The sequence below is a fragment of the Calonectris borealis genome, chromosome 17 (assembly GCF_964195595.1).
Source record: "Calonectris borealis chromosome 17, bCalBor7.hap1.2, whole genome shotgun sequence".
Lineage (NCBI taxonomy): Eukaryota > Metazoa > Chordata > Aves > Procellariiformes > Procellariidae > Calonectris > Calonectris borealis.
The window spans coordinates 17,367,291-17,391,667 of NC_134328.1; the positions used below are offsets into that span (position 1 = coordinate 17,367,291).

Sequence of the window (24,377 nt, forward strand, 5' to 3'; positions counted from 1 at the left end):
TCATTTTTCCTCCTGGCCTTGAAAGCTTATTTCTATCACACCAGGATAATCACATTCCTTCTTCTTACTGTTTTATAGTTTTCTGCTGGATCTAGAAGTAATAGCAAGTGAGCAGAGAAGATTATACCCCACGTGGACTCTGGATGCTTTGTCTTGGGCAGGAGAGGCACCGACTGTTTTCCTCGTCCCCAGCACAGCCCTCACAAGTGTCTCGCCTCTGTACGGGAAAGGGGAAGAGCAAACAAACAAAAACTGACTGTGAAACTCGTGAGGCTTCGCCTGCCCGCGCCGCGCTGCCAGGGGCACAGTGCCGATGGAAAGCCGGTGGGCAGAGGGGTGCCTCGGTGGGGCGAGGGCTCTGCCCCTTGTCCCCCGAGGGGGCTCCACTGCCGCGGGGGGGCCCCGAGGACCGAGCCCCGGGGGGATCCTAGGCCCTGGGGGGATGCCGGGCGCTTGGGAGGGGACACTGGGGCGCCGGCGGGCACCGGGGGATGGGGAGCCCCGGGAGGATGCGAGACATCGGTGGGGGCCGCGGAACCCCTGGAGAGGGATGCTGAGCCCCGGGGAGGAGATGCTGAGCCTCGGGGAGAGGTATGCGGGGCACTGGGCGATGCGAGCTGTGGGGGGATACAGGGGCGCCGGGCGTGCGGAGCCGCGGGGGGGTGGTGCGGAGCCCCGGGGGTGCGGGTCCCGGGGGAATGCGGGGCCCCGGGGGGTGCAGGCCCGGGGGTGCGGGGGGCCGGGCGGGTCCGGTGCGGTGCGGACCCCGCGCTCCCCTCCCCTCCCCCGCCGTGCGGCTCGCAGGCGTGGGGCGGCGGCGGCGGAGCAGGAGGAGGAGGGGCTGCCCAGCACGGGCAGGGTTAAAGCGCCATGTAACCGGAGCGCGGGGCTGTCGGGGGCCGGCCGGGGCGCGGGCGGCGGCGAGCGGCGGCGCGGCCCCGCTGGACGGCGCGTCCCGCCGCGGCGCAGGTGAGCGCGGGGCCGGGACCGGGCACCGGGGGGACCGGGGGGGCCGGGGCCGGAGCCGCGGCGCATCCTCGTGCGCGGCTTTGTTGTGCGCGGCGGCGGCGGGGGACAATGGGGCGGGCGGGGACGCGGCACCGGGCGCACCGGAGCGCCCCGGCCCCGGCCGATCGGGCGGCCCCGCGCTCGGTTCCCGGGGAGTCGCGGCGCTCCGCCCCGGGGGCTCAGGGCAGCGGGCGGAGGGGGCGGCGGGCCCCGCCGCCACTTGTTGCCGGCGCTCGGCCCCCGGGCAGGTTTTGGGGGCTCGGTGCGCCCGCAGCCCCGGGCAGGGCTCCCCGATGCCGCCCGCCCCTCCGGCTCCCGTCGCAACTTTTCGGAGTTTCCCGCGGAGGCGCCGCGGCCGCGTATCCCGGGGCCGCGTCCCGGGGCTGTCACGGCGGGGTCGGGCCGGGTGCTGGGGACCCCCTGCGCCCCGGCGATGCCGGGCCGGGCCGGGGAGGCGGGGCGGGGGCACGGCAAACCCTCGGAGCCTCGGGTTCCCGTCGGTGCGACGGCAAGCGATGGCTCCGGGGCGGGGAGGGTGTGGGGAGGGTGTGGGGAGGGCTGGGGTCACCCTGCCCGTGGCTCGGCGGGCCCCGGGCAGCGCCGCCCCCAGGCAGGGGGGCACGGGGAGGGCTTCCGGGAGCCCGGGATGCGGCGGCAGCGCTGCCGGCGCCGAACACCTTTGTTTTCGGTTCTGGGGTCAGGGATCTGTCAGCGCATCTTGCTTTTTCTCTGTTCGCAGGAAAGCAGCTCCCGGCCGGCGCCTCGGGCGTGAAGTCTCCCCGGGGCTGGGGACGGAGGGGAGGGGGCGGCCGGAGCCGGGGCGCGCTCAGCTGCCAGGCACCGGCCCAGCCGGCAGGTACCGACCCGGGGGAGCTCTGCCGGCGTTCTCCTCCTCCCGAGCCCGGGGAGAAGCTCCGGTGGGGAGGGAGAGCATCGGAGAAAGAAACGAACTCCGGAGTGGCCCCAACGAGGGCACAAGTCCCAGGAGCCCGGGAGAGGGGAGCAGCGGGTGGACGCCGGGGGCGAGCGCTGGTCCTGGGGCTCTCGCTGGTGCTGCACCGACCTCCCTCGGGAAGGGGGACGGAGAAGGAGCAAGGGGGCTGAAACGTGCTGCCCCTGCACCAGGACTTGCCTTGTCTGCCTCTGTCTCCAGTTTCCTAATTTCTAACGAAATGAGGGGGAATGAGCCGGGGTGTCCCAGCCCCCGGCTGTGGGGAGGACTGGAGGCTTGAGCCCCGCTGTACGGGGCCAGGCGGGGGGATTGGGGACGGTGAGGTGTCATTCTCATCGCTTTATGTCCTCTTGTGCAGGGGAAAGATGAAGCAGTAGCCGCTCCGGACGGAGGACCTGCCGCCGCTGAGCGAGACCCACCTGCACGACGGCAGAGCCCCGCAGCCCCCAGCCCTGCCCGCAGGCACCGGCCCGGGAGCCTGCTCCACGCCGGGCACGTCCCTGGGCAGGGGGCTCGGGAGAGCCAGCGTGGCTCATCTCAGCGGGACGTGACCGAGATGAGCATGGTAAAGAGCCTAGAGCGGCTGGAGCAGCGGCTGGCTGTGATGGTGGCTGCCCAGGAGACTTCTCAGGCCTGGTCTTCACTGGGAGAGGAGGGGCCGGTTTGTTTTTTGTTTCTTTTCTTTCAACCGAGCTTTGCTGAAAGGCAGCGGGCGACATGCTGGAGCCTGGGGGTGGCCGCAAAGGGCTGCTGCGGTCCGGCGGGGGAGCGGAGCGGGGCAGGGGGGCAGGAGAGGAAACGGGGGGAAAATGGAGGGAAGTGCCGGAGCGCGGGAGCGCGGCGAGAGCCGGAGAGGGGCCAGGCACAGGAAACGGGCAGGGGAGGGGAGAGCCTGCCCTTCTTAATGAGCAGATCTGCCAAAATGGGCTCCCTTTCTTACTAAACTGCCAACCCAGCAACCCTTTTCTTCCCAGGATTAGAGGGAAATGTTCAGTTTGGGGAGAGTTAAAGGCCATTTGTGTGCGCGATAGCCCAGAGCCCTCCGCAGGAGCCAGGCTGGAGGGAGCGAGCCCCGGCCATCGGGGTCCTTTATTTCTTTTTGTTATTCAAACAGGGCTTGGGTGATGGCTGCCATCCCAGCCATCATGTAAAACGCTTCCCTCCAGCCTTTTGATATGCATGCCCCTGTCTGGAGGCAAAGTCCGGCTGTCTCCCCTGCAATCTCTCCACCTACTGGGGAAACGCACCTGATAAGGGCCACTGTTTTCTCAAGAAGGAAAACTGAAACCCGCCGAGCCAGGCTGGGGGAGCAGCCCTGGACCGAGGGCAGCGGGGTCCGGAGGCACAGCCCTGCCGCGACGCCTCGCAGGTGAGCGCGGCCGCTCTGCCCGCTCTGCCCGCTCTGCCCGTGCCGGGGCAGCTGGCGAGCTCGGCCGGGCAGGGACCGGGAGTCTCTCTAAGCAGTTAATATTGTGGCATGGTCTTTAACCAGTTTGGCAAACCTTAAAGAAACTGGTATTGCAAAACTAGGGCGGGATCCGGAGTCAGCGGGTTCATTGTCTCGGTGGGGTATCGCTGCAGGGCACGTCCTGGTCACCAGGCAGTGTCGGGGCTGCTGCTCGCGCCAGTCTCTCGGGGAGCTTCGAGCATCGGAGCCGGAATTCTGCATTATTTTATTCTTCGTGGGTTCTTGTACGAAGCGTATGGCTGTAGTGCATGCCTGTATGTTTGCAGTGCGTTAAGCAATGCAAACACTGCGGTGCTGTTTTTCTCCTCCTCCCGTGAGACAGAACATGTGAGGGGAGTGCTCTGTTTCTTATTATTTTCGTAATGCCCTGTGTGCACATGTTGGTGTGCGTTTCTGCGAGGGGAGGCGAGGACAAAGGGCTGAGCCTTCCTCCCGAGCAGGAGGTGGTGAGACTTGCGAGGACGGTGGCTCCTGCGGGAGATCCTCGGCAGCTGATGGGCGGCGGGCCGGACGGCCCTCTTCAGCAGGCAGGGCGGTCTCGAGTGTGCGGCTTCATTGCTTGGTGCAAAGGCAGCAGCAACAGGAGAAGGGATGGGAACGGCAGTCCTGCTGCCTCGGCGTAGGTTTTTGGGGAAGCAAGAGTTTAAGGAGCTTTGCAGTTCGGGTCGTGGTGTGATGTTCCCTTTCCCGCTTGCGTGTCAGAGGATGGTGACGGGATGTTCTGGAATGATCTCAGGTGGTGCAGCTGGAGAAGTGCACGGAGCAAGTATGCTCCTGCATATGCACTGCTTGCTCCTGCACGTACGCTGCAGGCCCTGCCTGCACCCGCTGAGCTGAAATGCCTGCACTTTCACCGGTGCCTGCGGCTGGGTCCCGCGGTCCGGCAGAGCCCTGGTGTGGGGGTCTCCATCTCTGCCGGGGAGCGGTTGCTTCCAACGTGAACTCTTTTTTCCCACTTTATAATTGGAACAAAGACGATGTTGGAGTTCCCTGAGCACTCGGCAAAGCTGAGCTTGGCACATCGGCTGCTCAGTCCTGGCTGCACGTCCCGCAGAGCAGCTGGCAGGGCTGCCCTTCCCGTGGGGTGAGATGAGAGACCCGGCCGCTGTGTCCCCTCCCCAGCGCAGGGCTGGCAGGGACGCGCTCGCCCGATCGCCTGCTGCGGGCTGGCCGTGCCGGGCACTGGGCAGCCCCCGGGGCTGAGAAAGGAAAAGCCACTCTGAGGTGCAAGTTTGAACCTCCTGGGCTCAGGCTCCCGTCTGAGGCTCCCAAACAGGCTCCTGACGAAGGACCGTATGCGAAGGTCCTCTGAAGGTCCCGGCGGGGTTTTGAGGGTGCAGATGTTTTGCAGGGCCGGGAGGTGGCCGTGCCTGCTCCTGTCCTCCCTGGTTCTTAACAGCCTCGCGCTGCCCCATCTCCCTGTCCCCAGCCTCTCCTCTGGGTCGCCCTCACGCTAAGAGAGCAGCGTATCCTCTCACACCTCGCTGTGTGGATTCCTGAGGGAGGTTTGCTATTTTTTGTGAGATTCACTATTTTTTTGTGAAATTTGCTATTTTTTGTGGCAGCATCACTGCTGGCTATGATCGCTGCCATTCTGCAGCATCAGAGGCTGGGGAGGGGGAACAGACCCTGGAGGAGCTGACCCGGCTGTGCTGCACCGGGACGTGTTGCTGCATCCAAGAGCATCCGGGGCCGGTGTGTGCGGGGCCGGCGTGCGGGACCGGCCGCCTGGGCCGGGGGCAGCCGGGGGCAGCCCAGCGAGTCTGGGCAGCTCCCAGGAATTGTTCGCCGGGTCTGGGAGCAGATGTGCTGCAGCAGTGGGATTTCTGCACACAGCTGTAGGGGGTTACGCAGCTTTAGACTCCCTCTGGTGCCATTCCTCTCCTCATCCCTTTGTTGAGGAGACGTGTCTGTGGGGGGAGGCAGGACCTGCACCCGGGGGCTCTGCCTGCGGAGGTGGGTGCTGGACACCTGTTTTTCTTTGTGTTTGGATGTTACCAGGGTTTTAACGCTGCCCTCGGCATCCGAAACATCAAACCCCGACTGGTCTTTGTTTGTCAGAGGTGCTGACAGATGATCTCAAAGCAGAAATCTCAATTGTTAGGGAAGCAGTTGGAGGCGATGCTGAGCGAGAGCGCCGGAGAGGGGGCGGCGGGGCTGGAGCTTGGGGTCTCTTTGAGGCTGGCGGGGGGGTTGCTTTTGCTTCCTAACAGGGCCTTAGGTGGGTAAAGCCCTGCTTGCGCCTTAGCTCGTTGAGCTGAGTTACGTGCTCCTAAAATGACTGTGCTGGCGAAGGGGCAAGTTGCAGCACAGATCCATAGCCCAGCAATGAGGCAGCTTCGTTCGCGTAGTCCCGGGTGCCTCTGGGAGAGCCTGGGAGCTTCCACTTCCGAAAACAGGATCCAGGGAGGGCACCCGAGGGAAGGCAGAGGCATCTGGGTGCAGGCGAGGCACGCCCCACCTCTCCCAGGGGGACGCCCGGCTGGGCTTTATCTGCGCAGCAGCAGCTCCCGGGGCGGGGGGACGCTGGCACTGGCTTCCCCCGGCCCCCGGGGCAGGGGGGGTGGTGTGTGAGTGCTGCCGGCGCAGGCCCCTGCCCTGCCCCTTTGCCCTGGGGCGGCGGAGCCGAGGCCAGGGGGCAGGAGGATTTTCTCCCTTTGGGGGAGTTTAACTCACTGCAGGCACCAGGACTTTGCCCCCCATGGCGAGCTGTCTGCCGTGTCCCGCTGCTGCTGTAACGGCCCACCCACCGCTGGGTGTGCTGGGCGTGCTGGGCGTGCTGGGCGTGCTGGGCAGCCGGAGCAGAGTGAGGCTGGTGCCCGGGGCGGTGGGATGTCCCCTGGTTTCTGCAGGGTGGCTGGGAAGCACAGCTCCCCTCCGGATAGGGTCTGGAGCCGCAGCCGGGACTGCTCCGGCAGAGCTGGAGCTGGGCAGCACCGAGCCCAGGAGCGCTCCACGGCGTTCGGATGGCGGGGCTGGGCCAGCGCAGCCCTGGAGAAAAGCCTCGGTGCTTCCCTAAGGACAAGCGGGTTGGCCCCCGGGAATGGGGGCCTCCGTTCACTGGAGCTGGTGGATCTTCAGGGCCACCGCATTTGTGGGGAGGTGTTGTCCAGGTGCCCGTTAGCTGCCGGTACCACTCCAGATGTGTCTCCAGTCAGACCCCCTTGCTAAGGGCGTGAGAAGTTGTGGCTGGCTTGAAGAGCTTACGCTGTCCGCTTTGCCTTCCCTGGGGCTTTCTGCACGGCTAAATTTCCTTTCCACTCTGGCTTCCACAGGCGACCATGAAAAAGGACAAGAGCCACGGCCGGGATGAGGCGGACTGCAGGGCAGAGCTGATCCTCATCAACGGGGACTGCACCGATCCCGCTAACGACACATCCGCCCTTGTTCTGGAGGCGAATGGGAAGCCCAGCGCTCCGGGTGAGTCTCGCTGCGCCGTGCCCAGGATGCGCCGTGCCCGGGATGCGCCGTGCCTGGGATGTGCAGGGATGCACAGGGCCAGGGATCTCCCCTGCCGCCATCCCGAGGGCTTGCCGGGGGCTGCAGCATCACGGCCGTGGCCGGGGTCCCTCTGTGACTCCGCTGGGTTTCTGCTTTCTGGCGGCACGTCCAGGCCATGGTGACAGCAGCGGTTGTGGAAACGGGTGCCACGCTGGGGTGCTGGCTCTGCCCCTTGGTGGTTTAACCCCCCGGGAGCGAGGGAGGTGGGGAGCCCCCACCCGCCTGAGGGCTGCATCACAGCTCCTGGGATGCTCTGGTCATGGTCCCCAAATCCCACCTCTTGGGTTCACGAGGTCCTGCTTTAAATGAACTGGTGACAAGCCCTGAATAGCAGGCGTATGGCGTCCTTATGCCTCTGAGCTTTCAGGAGCAAAGAAGTACATAAGAAGGTCCCCACACTTGCTATTGGAGTCTCCCTCCCAGTTTTGGGGGCAGGTGGGTGATCTGGGACTGCCGGTGTCAGCAGTACTGTGATGGGGGGCCTTGGGGACACCGCTTGAATTCCGCTCTCGGCCACATTTCTCCAAGATGAGGTTTCGGTCTCTTCAAATCACGCCTTGCTGCTCGGAGCAGTCGCGGGCGGAGGCGTGCGGGGGCATGGCCAGGACGGCTCGCGGAGCCTGAGGCTGCTCTGCCTTGTCCCTGCGCAGATGCCGGGGGCCTGGGGCTGCCGTCCCTGAAGAACAACAAGAGGGTGAGCAAGGGAGACCTCTCCAAGGAGGAGCTGTCCTGGCCGCTCGCTCTCGCCGGGGCACAGGAGGTAAGTGCTCACCAAGGCTGCCCGAAGACCTTGCTGCCCAGGGGCTTTGTGGGCTGTCTGCGGGGGCAGCTGGTGCCCGGGACCCTCGCCTGCTCCCCTCCGGGGCAGCTCTCGTGCTCGGTGCCGGGGGAACAGCCCAATGGCAGATGCAATATTCATTTGCAAGCATGATTTTTGTTTTCATTTTTAAATTCCTGATTTACATTATGTCAGCAGCAGCAGGAGGGTGTGGTGCGTGATGCAGCGATGCCCACTCCGTGTTGCAGCAGTCTAATAATTATTATGCTGATATTTTCTTTAAAGAGTCTTGGCCGTATTGATGGACCGAAGCATCTCGTGTCTCCCACTCTCAGGGTGGCCTGCTTTTAGCTGCTTTGGGGCTGGATCCCAGTTTTGCCCCCCCCTCCTTTTGTTGACTAGGTTGACAAACCTCCAGGGTCTGGAAGCATTTTTGCCTTCTGGCTTTATTGTTTTGACTTTGAAATAAAACCCCAAGGTTGGAGATCTGCCTGTGACGAGGCAGCTTCCAAAAGAAAGAGCCATAAATCCAACTGGGGTAAAAATTCTGCTTTCCCACTACGTCGGGTTCAGAGGCTCTTCACTTGCAAAATCTCATTTCATTTTGAAACTCTGTTATGCCGGATGCAGGAAACATGCCTGGGTTAGACTGTTTGTAAACTGCGGCCGCTGAAACCGCAGGGGAAAGGCTGCCTGGGTGCCTCTGCAGGGCCGGGCTGTGGGAGGGAGCCTGTGTGAGAGCACCCACGCGTGTGTGAGCGGGGTGCTGTGCCCGGGACGGCTGCTCTGCGGGGGCCCGCGGCTCTCCCGGCGGCCGGTCCTCCCGGCTGCTGGCTCCCGCTGCTCTCGGTCACACCGCCGTGGCCGTAGCTGCGAGGAGGGAGGGCATAGGAGGGTATAGTCGAGGATGCACGCGGCAGCTGGAAACAAAAGTTGATGTAAGCAGCTGCTGGTGGGCCGCTGCTCCCAGTGCAGGATGCTGGGGGCTGCAGCAACGGGTGCTCCCGAGCACGGCTGTGCAGCCCAGCAGAGATGCTGTGAAGTGCACGGTCGCACCAGGGGGCTCAGCCCGAGGTGCCTCCCGCAGCCGTCTGTGCTCCTCTTGCCTTCCCCGTGCCCCCATCCCCGGGCTCCGGTGCCGCTGGTGCCCAGCCCCGAGGAGCACGGGCTGTCCCTGTCCCCGCGTGCTGCTGGCGTGGGGAAGGCGTCCGTGCCACGGCACGTCTCTGTTCTGGTTGCAGGTGCGGCCCCGGGGCAGCGCCGGTTGGGAGAGCAGCCTCAGGCAGAAGCCCCCCGTCCGCCTCATCTTCCAGGCGGGGCAGACCCGGCACGAGATGAAGATCAAGGAAACAAACAGCGTGGAGACTCTCAGGGACCTGCCAGCTCCCCTGCGGGTGAGGGTCTGCGTGGGGCCAGGGCTTCCTTAGGCTTCCCTGGGGCTCCGGAGACCTGCACTTCTGCTGTGCCCTGGCCAAGTGCCTTCAGGCATGTTGCAGCCTCTCCGTGCCTCAGTTTCCCCTGTGAAGTGGGTGTGTGTGCACTGTTGCTTGCCCCTGCTACGAACTGGGTGCTTTGAACACCCTGGGGTGAACTGGGGAGAGGAAAAGGGGAGAGAGCAAGTGGTGCACTGTTTTCTGTGTCTTGCAAGTAAAAGCAGAGCAGTTCTCCCTCAGACGCCCCAGGCCTGGGCCCTCCCCTCCGTTCCCGGCTGTGGTGGTGCCCCCGCTCCCTGGCTCCCCCGCTCCGCTCTCCGATCCCCGGCTGAGGGGTGGGGGTGACATGGGGCAGGTCTCTGCTCTGCCTTGCCCCTCTCCCCGCCTTCCTGCCGCACTCACGCTCCGCTCCCTCCGCTGCGCAGAGCTCCAAGCGGCGCCCGGCCGCGTCCATCCCGGTGACCACCATCGACCTGACAGAGGAGGACTCCCGGGACTCGTCCCAGAGCAGCAGCACGCTCTCCGGCAGCAGCTCCCAGGAGGGCCAGAATGGCTCCGCCGAGCTGGGGGCCGAGGAGCCGGAGAGCAGAGACGCGGGGATGGCGCTGGAGTACCAGGTACGCAGGGGCCAAACTCTGCTCCTGCACTGAGGTCCTGCGCCTGGGGCGGCGCGGGGCGAGGACAAGCTTCCTGGCTTCTCCCAAGCCTGCGGGCGAGGGGACCCTCTGGAAACCTCACTGCTGCTTCTGCCTCCTCTTCCCTGCCTGCCCTCCCCTGGGTGTCCAGGGCGCGACGGTGCCGGGCTGTCCCCATCCGTCGGGCAGCGGCAGGGCGGCGGGGGCGGTGCCGCTCCGGGGCACCGTGCTGCAGCGGGGCAGCCTGCGGGGACCAGCCCCGCCGAGCCGCCGCCTGAGCCACACGTGGGGCCGCAAAGCCTCCAAGGGCCCCCGAGAGACGCGTGCGCGGCACACGCCGGGCGGGCAGCCGTGCCCTGCCCCGCCGGGACAGGCAGTTGCGTGTGGGGAAAATGTTTCTGTCGGGGGATGCTGGAGAGGAGCGAAGCTGCTGGAGCTGCAGAGGAGCGTGATTCAGTGCCTGCGGGCGTCAGGGCAGGGCCCGAGACTTGCAGGAATTGGGCAATTGCATCTTGCTGCATAATTAGGTGCCTAATTGCAGAACAAAGCTGGGAAGGAGGGCTCTGCAGGCGGAGGTGACTCTGCTCCTGCGCGAGGTGCCTCCCCGGGCACAGCACCGAGCCGGCATGGCCCCCGTCAGGCTGCCTGTTGGAGGCCCTTGGCATGGTCACGCCAAACTTCCCAGCTCTTCTTTTTCTTCTCTCTGTTTTTGCTCTGCCCCGTTTCCTGCTCTCTGTGGGAGCAAGAGGAGGGTGGGTGCCCTCTCCCTGGGGTGCAGCCGGACGAACTGAGCTGTGAGCCCCGTTGAAGGGGGTTTCCCTGTGCCAAGGGGCAACCTCGTCTGCTCAGGGAGCCCACAAGGACACGTAGCATCCCCTGCCATGCTTCCCGCGTCCCTCGGCCTGGGCCATGCCTCGTGGCTCGGCAGCAGCGTGCAGTGAGCCACGTTCTCCCAGACAAATGTGGCTGCGGTGGGCGAGGGGATCAGGAGAGCCCGTCTACGCTCCCTGCAGCTGCTGCCCGCCTGCCTTCTTGCCCATTCCCATCACCGGGGCTGCTGCAAGCCCTTCTGTGACAGCCGGAGCTTCCTTGCTGCTGGTTTGTGTGAGGGCAGGAAAAGGCTTCCCGGTGTTTGCAGAGACCCCGGGAGGGCAGGCAGGAGTGGGCATGCACGGGGCGCCGGTGCCAGGAGGGCTGTGCAGGACGGAGCACGCACCGCGCTGTGCGTGCCAGGCGCCGGGCTTGGCGTGGGGCTGGCAACGCGCAGACCTTCCCGCCGTGCTCCTGCGAGGTGCAGGGCTGGGAGCCAGCGCTGCCGGGGATGTGTTCTGCCATTTTTTTGAGGGAGCAGGGTGCAGCTTTTGTAGATCATTGCTCAGAGGTCCACGCGTGTGGCTTGGCTCCAGTGAGTGACACACGTGGCGGAGCAGCTCCGCGGGGTGCTCCGTGGCCGTTCCCCTACGCTCCGGGGCTCTCCTGCGCGGCTGCTCAGATAGAATGGGGAGTTTGTGCTTTTGGCTGATGTCTTGTCTCTTGACCTCTTTTGCTTTCAGGATGGGAAGGAATTTGGAATTGGGGAGCTCGTCTGGGGAAAGATCAAAGGTTTCTCCTGGTGGCCTGCGATCGTCGTCTCCTACAGAGCCACAGCCAAGCGCCAGGCTGTCTCGGGCATGCGGTGGGTGCAGTGGTTCGGAGATGGGAAGTTCTCCGAGGTAAGCCCGCTGCCTGCCCCTGCCTGTGCCCGGCTTCGCCCAGGCTGAAATCCCCTCCCCTGCACATTTCTGCCGTCTGTCCCATTCCTGGGGCTGCCTCGGGGCTGTGTGCGTGCCCAGCTGCAGCCCCCCCGGGCAGGGACCCCGGCATTCAGCGTAGTCGGGCTCTGGCATGCTCTCGTGGCTCTAGTGTCGATAACTAATGACTGGCCACCGTAGGTTGGTGGTGGCAGGATCCAGCAATGGGGACGTCTGCCCGGCCCCTTCGCAGGGTTTTGTCCCAGCCCTGGTCTCTAGGGCTGCCCCCGTTGCTCCCTGCCTGGGATGCCCTCCCGGAGCCCCGTCTCCCCTGGGCTGCAGGCGGGAGGGAAGCGCTGTGCCGCGTGCCCGTGCCGTGCCGGCAGAGGTGCGGTGCCAGCAGAGGGTGCAAAACACCCGTCCTTGTTGCGAGTGTGATGCTGCCGCCTCTGCCCTCCTCCCTCTGCCGCTTGTTGCTCTCTGCAAAGCTGACGCTGGGCTTCCTTGCGCGACTGCACAGTCCAGACAAAGTCCCGGCAGCGCGGCACGGCCACAGCCCAGCGCCCTCGGCTGCGGTGTGAGAGCCGAGCTGGGAACCGCTGCGCTGCAGGGCCGGGTCTGCGGGGGGGGGGCACAGTGCCGCGGGGACGTGGCCGAAGCGAGGCATGCCCGTGCCCGCTGGTAAACTTTTGGTGCTCTCTCCCAGGTTTCTGCAGACAAGCTGGTGGGACTGATGGCCTTTAGGCAGCATTTCAATTCTTCCACGTTTAATAAGCTGGTCTCCTACCGACGAGCCATATACCATGCCCTGGAGGTAACCGCGGAGCAGAGCTGGGGTTGGATGGATAAGGTGCCAAGTGAAGCGGCCGGGCCCTGGGGGGGGCAGTGGGACGCAGGGAGAGACGGGATGGCTGATGCAGCTGAGCGAAGGAAACGCTTCGCGGGGGCAGGAGGAGATGCCCCAGCCGGGAAGCTGGGAGTCTGCTCAGCCCGGGCTGAGCTCGGGCAGTGTGTGGGGAGGTGCTTGGGCCGGGGCTTCCCGGCTCTGCCCCGGGACATCGCTCTGCTTTGCAGCTGGGGGTGGCTCCGGGTAATGCCTGCGAATCACCTTGAGAGGGATCAGTGAGGGAGCTCCTGCCACAGTCTAGAATTAATCATTTCCCCCATCTGCTGGGGCACTGTGGACAGATGTCTGTAGGAAACCCCTCCTTTCTCTGCTGGGACTATTTCCAAATGCAGCCATGGGGACAAACTCTGCTTATCCCGGAGGATTCAGCAGTAGCTGCTGCTGCTCCAGGGTCTCGCTGCTCCAGAAACCCCTGGGGCCAGGCTCCCTCCGGGGCTCTGAGGTGCGGCAGCACCGCGGTTGCAAGGCAGCATCACACTGGCCGGAGGTGTCCTGGGCTGATGCCGGATGCCCTCTGCAGTCGGGGCTGGCCCTGAGCACCCCGTGGGTCTGATCCCCATCCAGGGGATGCATCATGCTCTGGGTTACGGTGCTGCAAACCCACAGGCACCTCTTCAGCCTTTTCTTTGCTTCCTGTTCCTTGCCGGGGAGCAGAGTCTGGGCGAGAGCTGGGGCTGGGCTGTCCTGGCTCCCCGCTAGACTGGGGCTGGTGGAGGACGGACGGGCTCACTGCAGGGAGGGGAGGCACAGGAGCGCGGCCGAGGGCACACCCAGTGCCGGAATCCGGCAGCTGCCGCTGTGCTGGGGACGCCGAGCCCTGCGCACGAGTGTGCGTGGTGGGGAGGGGGCCTGGGACCGCAGCCCCGGCAGGCATGTGGGCCATGCACGCTGCAGCCGGGCTGCTCCCTGGCTGGGGACCAGCCCCGGTCACCCTGGCCCACGCCGTCCCTCCTCTCTGGGCAGGTCGCCCGGAGCCGGTCGGGGAAGACGTTTGCAGCCGCCCCCGGGGAGTCCCTGGAGGAGCAGCTGAAGCCCATGATCGACTGGGCGCTCACCGGCTTCAAACCCTTGGGCCTCAAGGGGCTGCGACCACCCAAAGCCTCAGGTGAGGTGGTGGCACGAGCTGGGCATGGGGCTGGCGTGGGCAGCAGCCACCGGTGCCCAGCCGTGGCGGTCGGCCCCGGCTGAGCCTGCTCGCCCTGGTCATGGCCATGCTGGCCCGGTCCCGAGGTGGCCCTGGGGCTCCTCGCTCCTCACTGGAGTCCCCCGCAGCAGCATTGCAAAAAGCCAGAGTAAAGCGCCCTCAGAGCCATTGCTCCTGGAAGCCAGCGACCTGTCTGAGCCCCGAGCCGTGCGTGGGGAGCCTGGGTGGTCAGGAGGGGCTCTGCTTCTGGCGGGGGTGGGACCTGGCAGGGGACACCAGGAGGTGTCCCCTGGTGCCCTGGGGAGCTCCCGGGGCCGGAGGCTGGAGCCCAGGGAGCCGCCTTTCCCCTGCAGAGAACGGGGCCCTGAGGAACGGGACGGAGGAGGTGCTGTCCCTCGAGCAGTGTCCCCCCACCAAGAGGCTGAAGACCAACCCCTGCAACAACAGCAAGGAGCAGCGAGTGGAAGAGGACCAGACCCGAGGTAACCGGCAGCGAGAGCTGGGGAGCGGCATGGCCTGGGCCGTGCTTCCTGAAAAGCACTGGGAAACCTCTCTGGGAAAGGGCTCGGCTCTTCCCGGGGGCCATGAGCTTGGTTTCTGAAGGCAAAAGATTTTGTGGTCTCATGTTGCTCACTTGTGCCTTACAAGGCACCAGCAAACCCAACTGCAAGGCACGGCACCGCGAGCTGGGCTGCATTAATTGCTCAGCTTGGAAGTGATCTGTGTGTTGCTACTTCGAGCTCTAGCTCTAATATCTCCAGCAGTGAAAGGACGTGGGTTTTGCACCAGAATTTCTAACACGGCCGTGGCTTGCCTTCTCTGTGCAATGATCAGCAAGGCTGGAGTGGTTTTAATGCAAGAAATAAGGCATCTGTAAGTAGAGTGCATTTAAAGTTTGTTGCATAAGGAATGATAAATCTCTTTTTTTTTTTAATTTTATAAAGAGCAAATGGTTTCCGAAGTTACAAACAACAGTGGGAGTCTTGAAGGTAATTGATTGCCCTGTCTCGCTTGGGAGGAGGTGTGGGGCTGATGCAGGTGCTCGCAGGCAGCACTGGGCAAAGATCGCGGGCCCCTTTTTAACCGTGTGGAAAGCGGGAAAGCGCGGTGACTGCAGCTGGCTGGGCCTCGCTTTGTGTTGAGGGGAGCAGACTGCTGTGCAGATCTGGGGCCTGTTCCCGGGGAGCCGCAGGACCTGCACGCGGTCCGGACGAGGGGCTCCAGCCTCTGCACCCGCGGCGGGGCGGAGGCGCGGGGTCTGCACTGCTGCACGGGGCTCCTGCCCCGGGGTGAGCGGAGCTCTCTCTGTCACACAGACAGCTGTTTGTCCTGCGGGAGGAGGAACCCGGCCACCTTCCACCCGCTGTTCGAGGGGGGCCTCTGCCAGACGTGCAGGGTAAGCGCTGCCGTGCCGGGGCTGAGCGGGAGCCTGGGGCCGGAGGATGCGGTGCAGAGTCCAGCCCCGCTGCAGCCAGCGCTGCTGGGACAGGAGGGGTGCCTGGGCCAGATCCTGGCCGCGCCGCGTCCACCACGGGGCTGTCCCTCGGCGTGTTCTCTCCGCTTGAAGCACCGAGGGTGTGCATCTCTGAGCTCTCACCGCGCCCCAGGGACGGAGCGAAGCTGCGTTCTCTGTTCACACTCTGAGCACGGATCCTCATCCTCTGTCCTCCTCTCCTCCTGGCTGTCCTTTCGCTAGGATAGATTCCTGGAGCTCTTCTACATGTACGATGAAGACGGCTACCAGTCCTACTGCACCGTCTGCTGCGAAGGCAAGGAGCTGCTGCTCTGCAGCAACGCCAGCTGCTGCAGGTGGGCCCCGCGCGTCCCCGTCTCTGCTCCTTGGGCTGAGCTCCCAGCGTTGCTCCTGGGGAGCCGCAGGGAAGCAGGGTCGTGCGTGAGCCTGGGCAGGGTGCTGTGCTGGCGCCCAGCTGGCTGCCACACAGCACATCCCAGCACAGCCCACCCGTCCCCGCTGAGCCAGTCTGCACCTGAATAAGCCCTGGGGAGGACGGCAGGAGCTTTACCCACGCCTGGGTCACCAGCTTGTCTTAGCAGCCCTAAAAACCGGGGTACTGCCTGAAAAAGCATCCTGCAAAACAGGGCGGGGGCTCCGCTGCGTGGCAGGGGAGACTGCAGGAGAGGCTGGGGTGACCCAGAGGGGTTTCTGGAGGTGACGGGCACGAGCTGTTGTGGTTTGGGCAGGTGCTTCTGTGTGGAGTGTCTGGAGGTGCTGGTGGGGCGAGGGACGTCGGCCAAGGCAAAAGAGCAGGAGCCCTGGAACTGCTACATGTGCCAGCCCCAAAGGAGCTACGGGGTGCTGCAGCGCCGGCAGGACTGGAACACCCGCCTGCAGGACTTCTTCACCAGCGACAAGGGACAGGAATACGTAAGGGCTGCTGGCGGGCGAGCCCAGCGTTGGGGGAGAGGGCTGCAGAGGGCAGGCGAACAGCTCAAAATTCCTCGGCCCTCTGCCTTGGTCTCACTCGTCCACCCTCTCCGAGGCTCTCGGCCCCACAGATGCTCCCCTGAAGGTGGAGGCGATGCCTGTAGAGCCAAGGTTTGGCCTCATCGCAGCACTGCCCCGAGCTGGGGCTTCATTGCTGTCCTTTCATTGCAGGCTGCACCCAAAATCTACCCAACGGTGCCACCAGCGAAGAGGAGACCTATTCGAGTGCTCTCTTTATTTGATGGCATAGCAACAGGTGAGGCACTGGAGGAGCACCGTCCTGGCGGTCGCTTGGTGCGTGACCCTTGCAGCACTGGGTGCCAGGGATGAATAGATTCATGGCCTCAAACCTGTCTCTGACACCTTGGTGAGGAGAAGGGGATGAGGGGCAGGGGGATCCCCATCAGAAGGGGATGAGGGCAGGGGCTCCCCTTCCTGCTGGACAGGGCTGTGGAGGGGGGAGGGATGGAGGGATGGAGGGAGGGCATGGGAATTTTGCTGACAGGTTCCTGCTGCACCGAGTGCCGTCTCGGGTGGCTGGTTTCCCTGAGAAGAAAGAGCTGTGGGAGTGCTGGTAACCTGGCCTCTGGGGAAGGAGTGCCTGAGGGCAACTGGTTTGACTCGGTTCACTCAGCTCTGGAGTTCTGCTTTCTGGGAGCAAACCTGCCTGGAGGAATGGGTCAAAAAAATAGTTTGCTCATCTAGAAGTCCTGTGTGACTGCACCCACCTAGGACACGCAAGAGTGGCCACATCGAGCTTCTGTGCTGACGAAGGAGACTGCGAGACTAAAGAGAGCAGTGCAACCTCAGACCTCTGTCCCTTGGCAGGGTACCTGGTGCTGAAGGACTTGGGCATCCAAGTGGAGAAGTACATCGCTTCAGAGATCTGCGAAGACCCCATTGCTGTGGGCACCATGCGGCATGAGGGCAACATCACCTATGTGCACGACGTCAGGAACATAACCAAGAGAAACGTGAGCACCGCTTCCGTGGGAGGGCTGGGGAACGTGGCTCCTTGGCCGCGTGGGTCTCACCCCGCCAGCCCCGGGATGGCCTTGCCCCCTGCCCTGCCGGGGAGGAGAGACCTGCTTTCGTGGCGTCTCCTATCTGAGTCTGTCTGTTCGCTCTAGATCGAGGAGTGGGGTCCCTTTGACCTGGTGATCGGTGGAAGCCCCTGTAACGACCTCTCCCTTGTCAATCCGGCCAGGAAGGGGCTGTATGGTAAGGCTGCTTTGCCTCTGCAGGGCTGGGTACCCCCGGGGTGTTCCTGGGGTGCGGAGCCACCTTAAAGTCCAGGGAAGTGGTTCAGCCCCAGTCTGCGTTGGTGGTGGCTCCCCTCTGAGCTGCAAACCGTGGGGTGGCACCTGCAAAGCACAGGCTGTCTCCATGCCAGTCGTGGTGGGGGGGGCAGCCGGGCCCCCTGGACCCGTGCCCCCCGTGCCGCAGCTGGTCCCAACCTGCCGCTCCGGCTCTCTCCCTTGTAGAAGGAACCGGGAGGCTGTTCTTCGAATTTTACCACCTGCTCAACTACGCCCGTCCCAAGGCGGGAGAGGAGCGCCCCTTCTTCTGGATGTTCGAGAACGTGGTGGCCATGAGGGTCAACGACAAGAGGGACATTTCTCGGTTTCTGGAGGTAGGGATTGCCGCCAGCTTCCGGAAAGGTGTCGGAGCAGGAGACACTTGCTGGGCTGCGCAAGGTGTGCCGAGGCTGTCAGGGTTTGGCTGTGGTTTCGTATGGCCCCGACGCTGGAAAACCCCCTGCCTGATGCACGCGCCAGGAATCAACTTTTAGTCTTGGCTCTGGATCCCCTCTGGCTTTCGGCAGGTTAACCCCGAGCACTCGTTCTCTGGCCAGCCTTGCAGAAAGCATCTGTTCAGAGCAATGCCTGTTATTTCTAGGGAGAGGGAGGTCAGGGACTGGAAAGGATTTTTAACTCTGTGGTAGCCAAGACGGGCTGTGCATCAGCAGGAACCCACGTGTGTAAAAGCCCCGTGGAAGGCTGACAGTCCTGATCCTGGCCCAGAGAAATCAGCACTGAACACGCTGTGATTTTCATTAGCTGCTGGCCATGGCTATGGCGTGGGAGCCCGCGTGGCCGACCGGACCGTGCTCTGGTGTGGAACAAGGGTTTGTTGGGGCTACATCCCTAGGAGGATTCGCTGAAGACTTTGAAGTCCCTGCAGTGCAGCGGGGAAGGGCTTCCCGTGCAGGAGAGGGCTGAGCCCACACCTCCTCTAACTTTTATTTTTCCCCCTCTCGTGGCCTGCAGTGTAACCCGGTTATGATTGATGCTATCAAGATATCTGCTGCCCACCGAGCACGCTATTTCTGGGGCAACCTTCCGGGGATGAACAGGTAATCGTTTGCTGTCATTTTGAACCTCTCGCTGTAGTTGTGTTTTGTGGTGCTTCTGTGGTGGTTCTTTCCTCCTCGACCCTAAGCGCAGCTCCTGGGAGCCAAAAAGCTCCCGTACGGTGCAGTTTCCCTGTGGTGATGTGCACACGATAATGCGCTTGTTAATGACCAACGGTGAGACTGGGAAAAGTGTAGCAGCGTCCTCAGGTCCTCCTCTCCCGGACCTGAAGCCTGCGGAGGGAAGAGCGATAGGGCTTGCACAGGATGCTGCGTGGTGCAGGGCTTGCACAGGATGCTGCGTGGTGCGTCTAGCTTGGGGATGCACATGTGCACCAGCCTTTGTTTAAGACCCAGGCTGATGTGGGGGTGCTGTGTGGCAGCCCCGTGCCCCAGTCGGTGCCGTGCAGGCGTTTGCTGGAGATGAACCTGAGCAGCTGCCTTGGCCGGGGCCGCTCAGCCTGGTGCAGCGGTGCAGGGAAGCTCACGCCATGGCAGGCGGCTGCTGCTGCTGCAGCAAAGCACGACTGCGCTCCTCCAAACTTTGTTCACACCTCGTAGCACCCCAAAATTCACAGCAAAACACAACAGAAGGACTTGGAGTAGAGTAAAATCAAATTACTACCAGTCCTGCACACCAAATGATTCTAGCAACAAAAACTGCCAAAGCCTCAGCCAATAAACACGGACTGGTTTAAAATATTTTTGCTTGTTTATATTTAAATTGCCAATATTTGTTGGAGTTAAAACTAATTAAAGCTGAGCTAGAGGCATGTAGGTATTTGGAAGTGAAATAGCAATTACCGAGCCTTTGTCGTGTCATGCCGTTTAAATGGCACTTGAACTTTCGTCTGGTTGTAAGGAGGCGGAAGCGCCCGGCGCGGTGACTCAGAGCGATCTCCGTGAAATAGCCCGGGGCGATGCTTGCAGAGGTGCCTTGCTGAGCAGCGGCAGGCAGGATGGCACGGGCACGGGGCTCCTCCGAAAGCGCTACCAGGAAAAGCTACCGAGGGCACTGGGGGAGGTGGGTTGGCACTGCCCAGCCCTTATAGGAACGGCTAACGAGCAAGGATGGCGATACTGTTTCGGGTGTACAGGGCTCTGTCCATGCTGGGGAGCCGAGTGCCCTTCCCATAGGAGACTCCTGAAGCTTATTACCTCTCCGGGTGGCTCAGGAAGGGAGCTGCCCGGGGGAAGAGGGCTCCTGCGCCCGCCCCGGGAGGAGCTGCTCTGGTCTGGCCTGCGCTGGGGCGGGCAGGAGCTCTGAGTTTATGGCAAATGGCCTCTGACAACTTGGCGGGTACTCGGAGAGTGATCCGCTGACCTCGGCCAAGCCGGAGAGGCTGCAGAAGGACCTGAGACGCAGAGCTGGGAGGAGGAATTTTCTATTGTCTTTAGATATTTAGTGTTTGCTTTTCACTCCCCAGTATTCAGTGCTAGTGCTGATTCCCGGCTGAGAGATTATTGGTGGCTCTTCTGTTTTGGTTTTTCTTTTATTTTCCTAATCCAATTTTAAAATGGAGCCAGCGTGCGGGGGTCTTAATCGCTGCCAGCATCTCCCTTCAGCTGGGAAATGTGAGCTCTGCTGGGGTGTGTTCCCAAGGGCATCGGCTGCTGGGTGTGCTGGTGGAGGTGGTGGGCTGGGACCCTGCTGCAGCTCACGGGACGATAGCGCTTCTGCTCCCTCCGACAACTGCCTGGAGCAGCCACGCTCCGGTGTCTGACACTTCTGCGCCAGCTTTGAGGCAGGCAATCTGTGGAGGTGACTGGTATTTCGGTAGGAAAGCCATGGTGGCTGTAGGAGAGGCCGTCGGTGGGATGAACACACCTCTCCATACCTCAGGAAAGCAGAGCACACTCGCTGTGTTTCACCTGACGGGCTACATGTCAGGGCACTTCGGTAAGACGAGAGCCCCGTACCGTGTCCTGGCTATGAGAAACTGTCTCTTAATTTCAGTAAGACTCAAAACCTGAGATGATAGTGGCAGCCCAGGGCTGCTGCTGTCCTGTCCACTTATCAGGGTGTACATCAACGTCTCTTGTCCATCTTTCGGCTCACCCGGGGCACCAGTGTTCCAGTACAGCGAATATCAGTGCACCTTAGCAGCTTAGTGGACTCCAGGGCCGTAATAGAAAATTTTAGCATTGCTGGTGGTTAATTTTGGCTGTCCTCAGTGTCTGTAAATGCACTGGTGCTGTGAGCCCCCGCAGCCGGGGCAGCTCGCCGTTCTCTGCCCGCAGGCACGTCCGGGGCGGGAGGCGTGTGCGCATACTTGCCACGTATAGATTTCCGCGGGCCAGCAGGTGCAGCGCGGGGCTCCTTCATGCCTGGCTTGACTCCGCCGGACGGGTCGCATCCCGAGTCCGCAGCTGGCTCTGGGCACTTGGTCCCTCTCTGCAGGCGGGTTAAGTCGTACGGGGCAGTTAAGCTTGCACTGGTACGCGCGGGATGATTTGTCAGGCTCCCTGTGTCCGCGGGAGCGGGGCGGTGGGAGACGTGGCCCCTCCTGCCGTTGCCTGCTGCTGCCCTGGGGCGAGTCTGCGGCTGGCACTGGGCAGAGCAGGAACGACTGCGCCGCCCCTGCCGAATGCTCTCGGGGCTTCGGGTGGAAAGCGACACGTCTTCCCTGCTGCTCTGGGCGAGAAAATCGGAGAGCTGGCGGGGAGCGCCGGCTGTGAGCCGTGAGAAGCTTCTGCCGAGCGAGACTGTTAGACGGGCTGGGGCCCGAGGCAGCGGCGGGCTGGACGCGGGGATAGGGCAGAGGGACGCCGTGTCCTGGGCGCTGGGGGAGCGGGGCAGCCGCCAAGCCTCACCCCCCGCTTCTGCCTCTGCTCCGCAGGATCTTCGGCTTCCCCCTCCACTACACGGACGTCTCCAACATCGGCCGCGGGGCCCGCCAGAAGCTGCTGGGGAGATCGTGGAGCGTCCCCGTCATCCGGCACCTCTTTTCCCCGCTCAAGGATTACTTTGCCTGTGAATAGCAAGCCGAGCGTCCCTCGTCTCTCTGGTAAAGATGCACAGCTCCGCTGCCGTGGCGGGAGAGGGATGGGCACAGCCGCCGGACTCTGCCACGGCACCATCCCTCCCCGGCCACGTGCTGCGGGAAGGCAGCCTGGCCCCGCAGGGAGAGCTGAGGAAATGTCTTTAACCAAAGAACCTGGCAGGGTAACTTTTCTCTAAAGGGACTAACGGCAGTGATACGTAGAAAATGATGGACAAAAGAGCTTTAATTACCCAGCGCAGGAAGCTCTATGCATAACTGATGAGATGAGAAGTCTCCTCCAGAGCATTAAATATTCCGTTTTAGCCTAGAGCTGGAAAGTCACAACTTGCTGAGCAGTGAGTGTGGAGGCAGCTGCCGGGGTGCTGCAGACAAACTTGAACTATAGCGAATTATTGCTTTTCCTAAACAAACAAAACCTCTCTTGAAGCAACTGCCAAAAATCCCCAAACTGTAGCAGCAGGTGTAAGGGACCCTGGTCAGGTTACATACACTGAACATGCAGGATACAGAAACCAAATCTTTTTTATTTTTATTTTTAAGACTTTTTTGATAAACTTTAATTTTGTTGTTTAACGTCTATTGCTGCTTTAAGGCATTACATAAGAATGTGGAGATTCCTAGACCTGAATGTAGCTGAAACTGAACTGTGAGGTGATAGAATTACTTTTCTAGCTAGAACTAAAGAAATATTGTTTTATATGTTTGGCTGTAGTTTACAAATATTCACTACTTCCTTTTTAAAGCATCTAAAACTTTTCCTTACATTTTAAAATCCTGCTGAGTGGTTTGAAAGCTTACACAGTAATCAGAGCATGGAGGATTTGGGCTCCAGTGTCCATAAAGGAAAATGTTCTCTGAGCATTCATTTCCCAAATGAATGTGGTGCATCGGCAGGAAGGATAGTGTAGTGGTCAATGTTGTCTTCAAAATACAGCCCCCTAAAATGTCACGTACAATGTCACGAACCCGAGCAGTATTGGCAGTGTGTTAGCTGTGGTGCAGGGGCTTCCTTGCAGGGAAAATCCCACCTGACCCCCGCGGGGCTGCGGGGCTGTAGGGTCCAGGAGCGCAGCACCGGCCTTGCCCCGCGCCAATGCTGCTCCGTGGGCAGGGGGAGCTGACCCCGCGGCGGCAGCGAGGTGGGAAAGCTGCTGCGGCCGGGGGCTGTGCGCGTCCCCCTGCTGCAGGCACTGCCGCTGGGGCGGGGGCGCGGGGCAGGGGCAGGTCCCGGGGGTCCGCAGGCAGCGGCTGTACCTCTCCTTCCCTGCGCGCCCACCTCCCCGTGCGTGACTTTGTGCACAGAGGTGGGATGCTGCTGGTGCTTGTTACGTGCCCAGCCTGGTCTGACAGCGCCATGGGGGGCTCCCGGGGCCGTACCCCCAAACTGGCAGCTCCTGCGTCTGCCGCCGTGCTCACTTTTGATTGCCCTCCTCCACTCCCTAACTTTGCCGGAGTGATTATCTCACTGTCCCTGAAGTCCTGGGCGCGCTGTTCCTACGGCCAGCGTCCGGGGCGATGCGGGTGCGCGCGCAGCAGGGCCCCTCCGTCTCCCCCAGGTTTTCTGTAGCCGCGGGGCTGCCGTCCCGGCACGCGTCTCCCAGGGACTCTTAACTCCAATGCACATTTCAATGCACTGAAACAACTCGCGACGTTCCCCCCTCGGTCCCTCTGTCCTCCCCTACCTCTGCTGTTCACTACAAACTGTCGCCTGGGTCTGGCAGGGTACCCGGGTGCCTTCTCAAACTTAGGCATGGGCAAACTGGTTTTGTGTTGGGCCAACCCTTTGCCCGATGCCAGGCTGTCTCACAGCATCAGTGGGAAATGAGAGCTTCTCTCCCGCCTCCTTCTACCTCTCTGACACGCGGGGACCCGCTTGCACCCCCCTCACGGCCGGTGGAGGACGGCAGCCTCCCTGGGGGAGGGAGCCTCCCATTTTCCACTCTTGTGTGCAGCTTTCCACCCCACGCCCATCCCCAGGCTCTGAGGACCATCTTCTCTCCATCTCCAACCCAGGGCTGCACTCGGGAACGGGCAGGAAGGGAAGCCCAGGTAGTTTAAAGACTTTTTTTTCCTTGGTCCTGCCTGGAGGTTACTCTTCAAAGTCTTCCCATAGGGGTTCGTTCTCAGTGACGTGTGTCCGAGCCGCACGCCTTAGTTAAGAACAGGCTGGAGAGAGCCAAGCCATCTGCTCCGCCTCACTGCTGGCATCTGCCGTGCTCGGCAAGTGCTCGGGGACAAGCAGCACCCTCTCGCCACCTTTGTCACCAGCCCCCTGAGCGGGAAGATGGCGGGGCAGCTTCTGTGGGTGCTGGAGGTGTTCGGGAAGCCTGGCATCGCCCCCGCCGCGCCGGCTGGTGTTGCACCCCTCAGCAACCCCTGATCCTTATGCCCAGCCTGGACCCGAGTCACAACACTAATTCCTCCGCCCGACCCCAGCCGCGGTGCCTGTATGGAGCCCGACGCGGGGGTGACGGCCGTCCTCTGCCTTGGGATCCTCTGGCGGGTTTTTTTTCCAAACTGGGCTGACACGTAACCTCCACTCCACGGCATCTCTGATTTCGTATTCCAGATCTCACATCCTTTCCTATCTGATCAAAAGAAAAATAAATAGACGAGAAAAAAAGGACTTGGGGGAAGTAAACAAAGATAAAAGAGGAATGAGAATTCTCTTGGCATTAAGCTTACTTGATAAGAATTGTAGTAGACAAGTCTTCCTTGAAATATTTTTCCCTGTAAGAGCTGCCTTTTATTACGTGTTTATAAAATGTTGTAAGGAGAGGTAGATTTCAGAAATGCCTTGTTAATACTTTTTAAAGGTTTCTAACTCTCCCTGGTGCTATTTTTTTAGGTTAAGGATTTTTGATGTCGAAAGTCTTGCGGGTTTTTATACAATCTTTTAAAAATAAAAGAAGCGTATTGTTTTGTTGAACACATTTCATATGCTTTTTGTATCGGGAGTGCGAAAGCTCAAAACTGTGCCTTGTCCACGCAGTTTTACTGATTGTCGTGTGGGAAGG

General features: G+C 62.1%; 1 protein-coding gene across 2 annotated transcripts; it reads left to right on the forward strand.

Moving 5' to 3' along the window:
- Window positions 1-2,406: 2,406 nt before the first annotated feature.
- On the forward strand, window positions 2,407-24,289 carry DNMT3B (DNA methyltransferase 3 beta). Of its 2 annotated transcripts, XM_075166928.1 has the most exons (19): window positions 2,407-2,621; window positions 6,704-6,848; window positions 7,580-7,689; window positions 8,949-9,101; window positions 9,566-9,757; window positions 11,329-11,487; window positions 12,212-12,319; window positions 13,376-13,517; window positions 13,910-14,038; window positions 14,501-14,545; window positions 14,873-14,952; window positions 15,253-15,365; window positions 15,759-15,942; window positions 16,174-16,258; window positions 16,831-16,976; window positions 17,133-17,223; window positions 17,487-17,635; window positions 18,273-18,358; window positions 21,196-24,289. In XM_075166928.1, the coding sequence occupies exons 1-19, from the start codon at window positions 2,517-2,519 to the stop codon at window positions 21,335-21,337; spliced, it is 2,364 nt and encodes a 787-aa protein (XP_075023029.1). In that variant the 5' UTR covers window positions 2,407-2,516; the 3' UTR covers window positions 21,338-24,289. The 2 variants fall into 2 exon arrangements, with proteins under 2 accessions (XP_075023029.1, XP_075023028.1); XM_075166927.1 differs by lacking the exon at window positions 2,407-2,621 and having other exon boundaries at window positions 6,450-6,848.
- The last annotated feature ends 88 nt before the right edge of the window (window positions 24,290-24,377 follow it).

Excerpts from the sequence above, each read along its gene's own strand:
- DNMT3B (XM_075166928.1), top strand. The coding sequence starts at position 2,517 with ATGAGCATGGTAAAGAGCCTAGAGCGGCTGGAGCAGCGGCTGGCTGTG. Across the intron at positions 12,320-13,375 it reads CCATATACCATGCCCTGGAG|GTCGCCCGGAGCCGGTCGGG; the intron begins GTAACCGCGGAG and ends CTCTCTGGGCAG. Across the intron at positions 16,259-16,830 it reads ATTTGATGGCATAGCAACAG|GGTACCTGGTGCTGAAGGAC; the intron begins GTGAGGCACTGG and ends GTCCCTTGGCAG.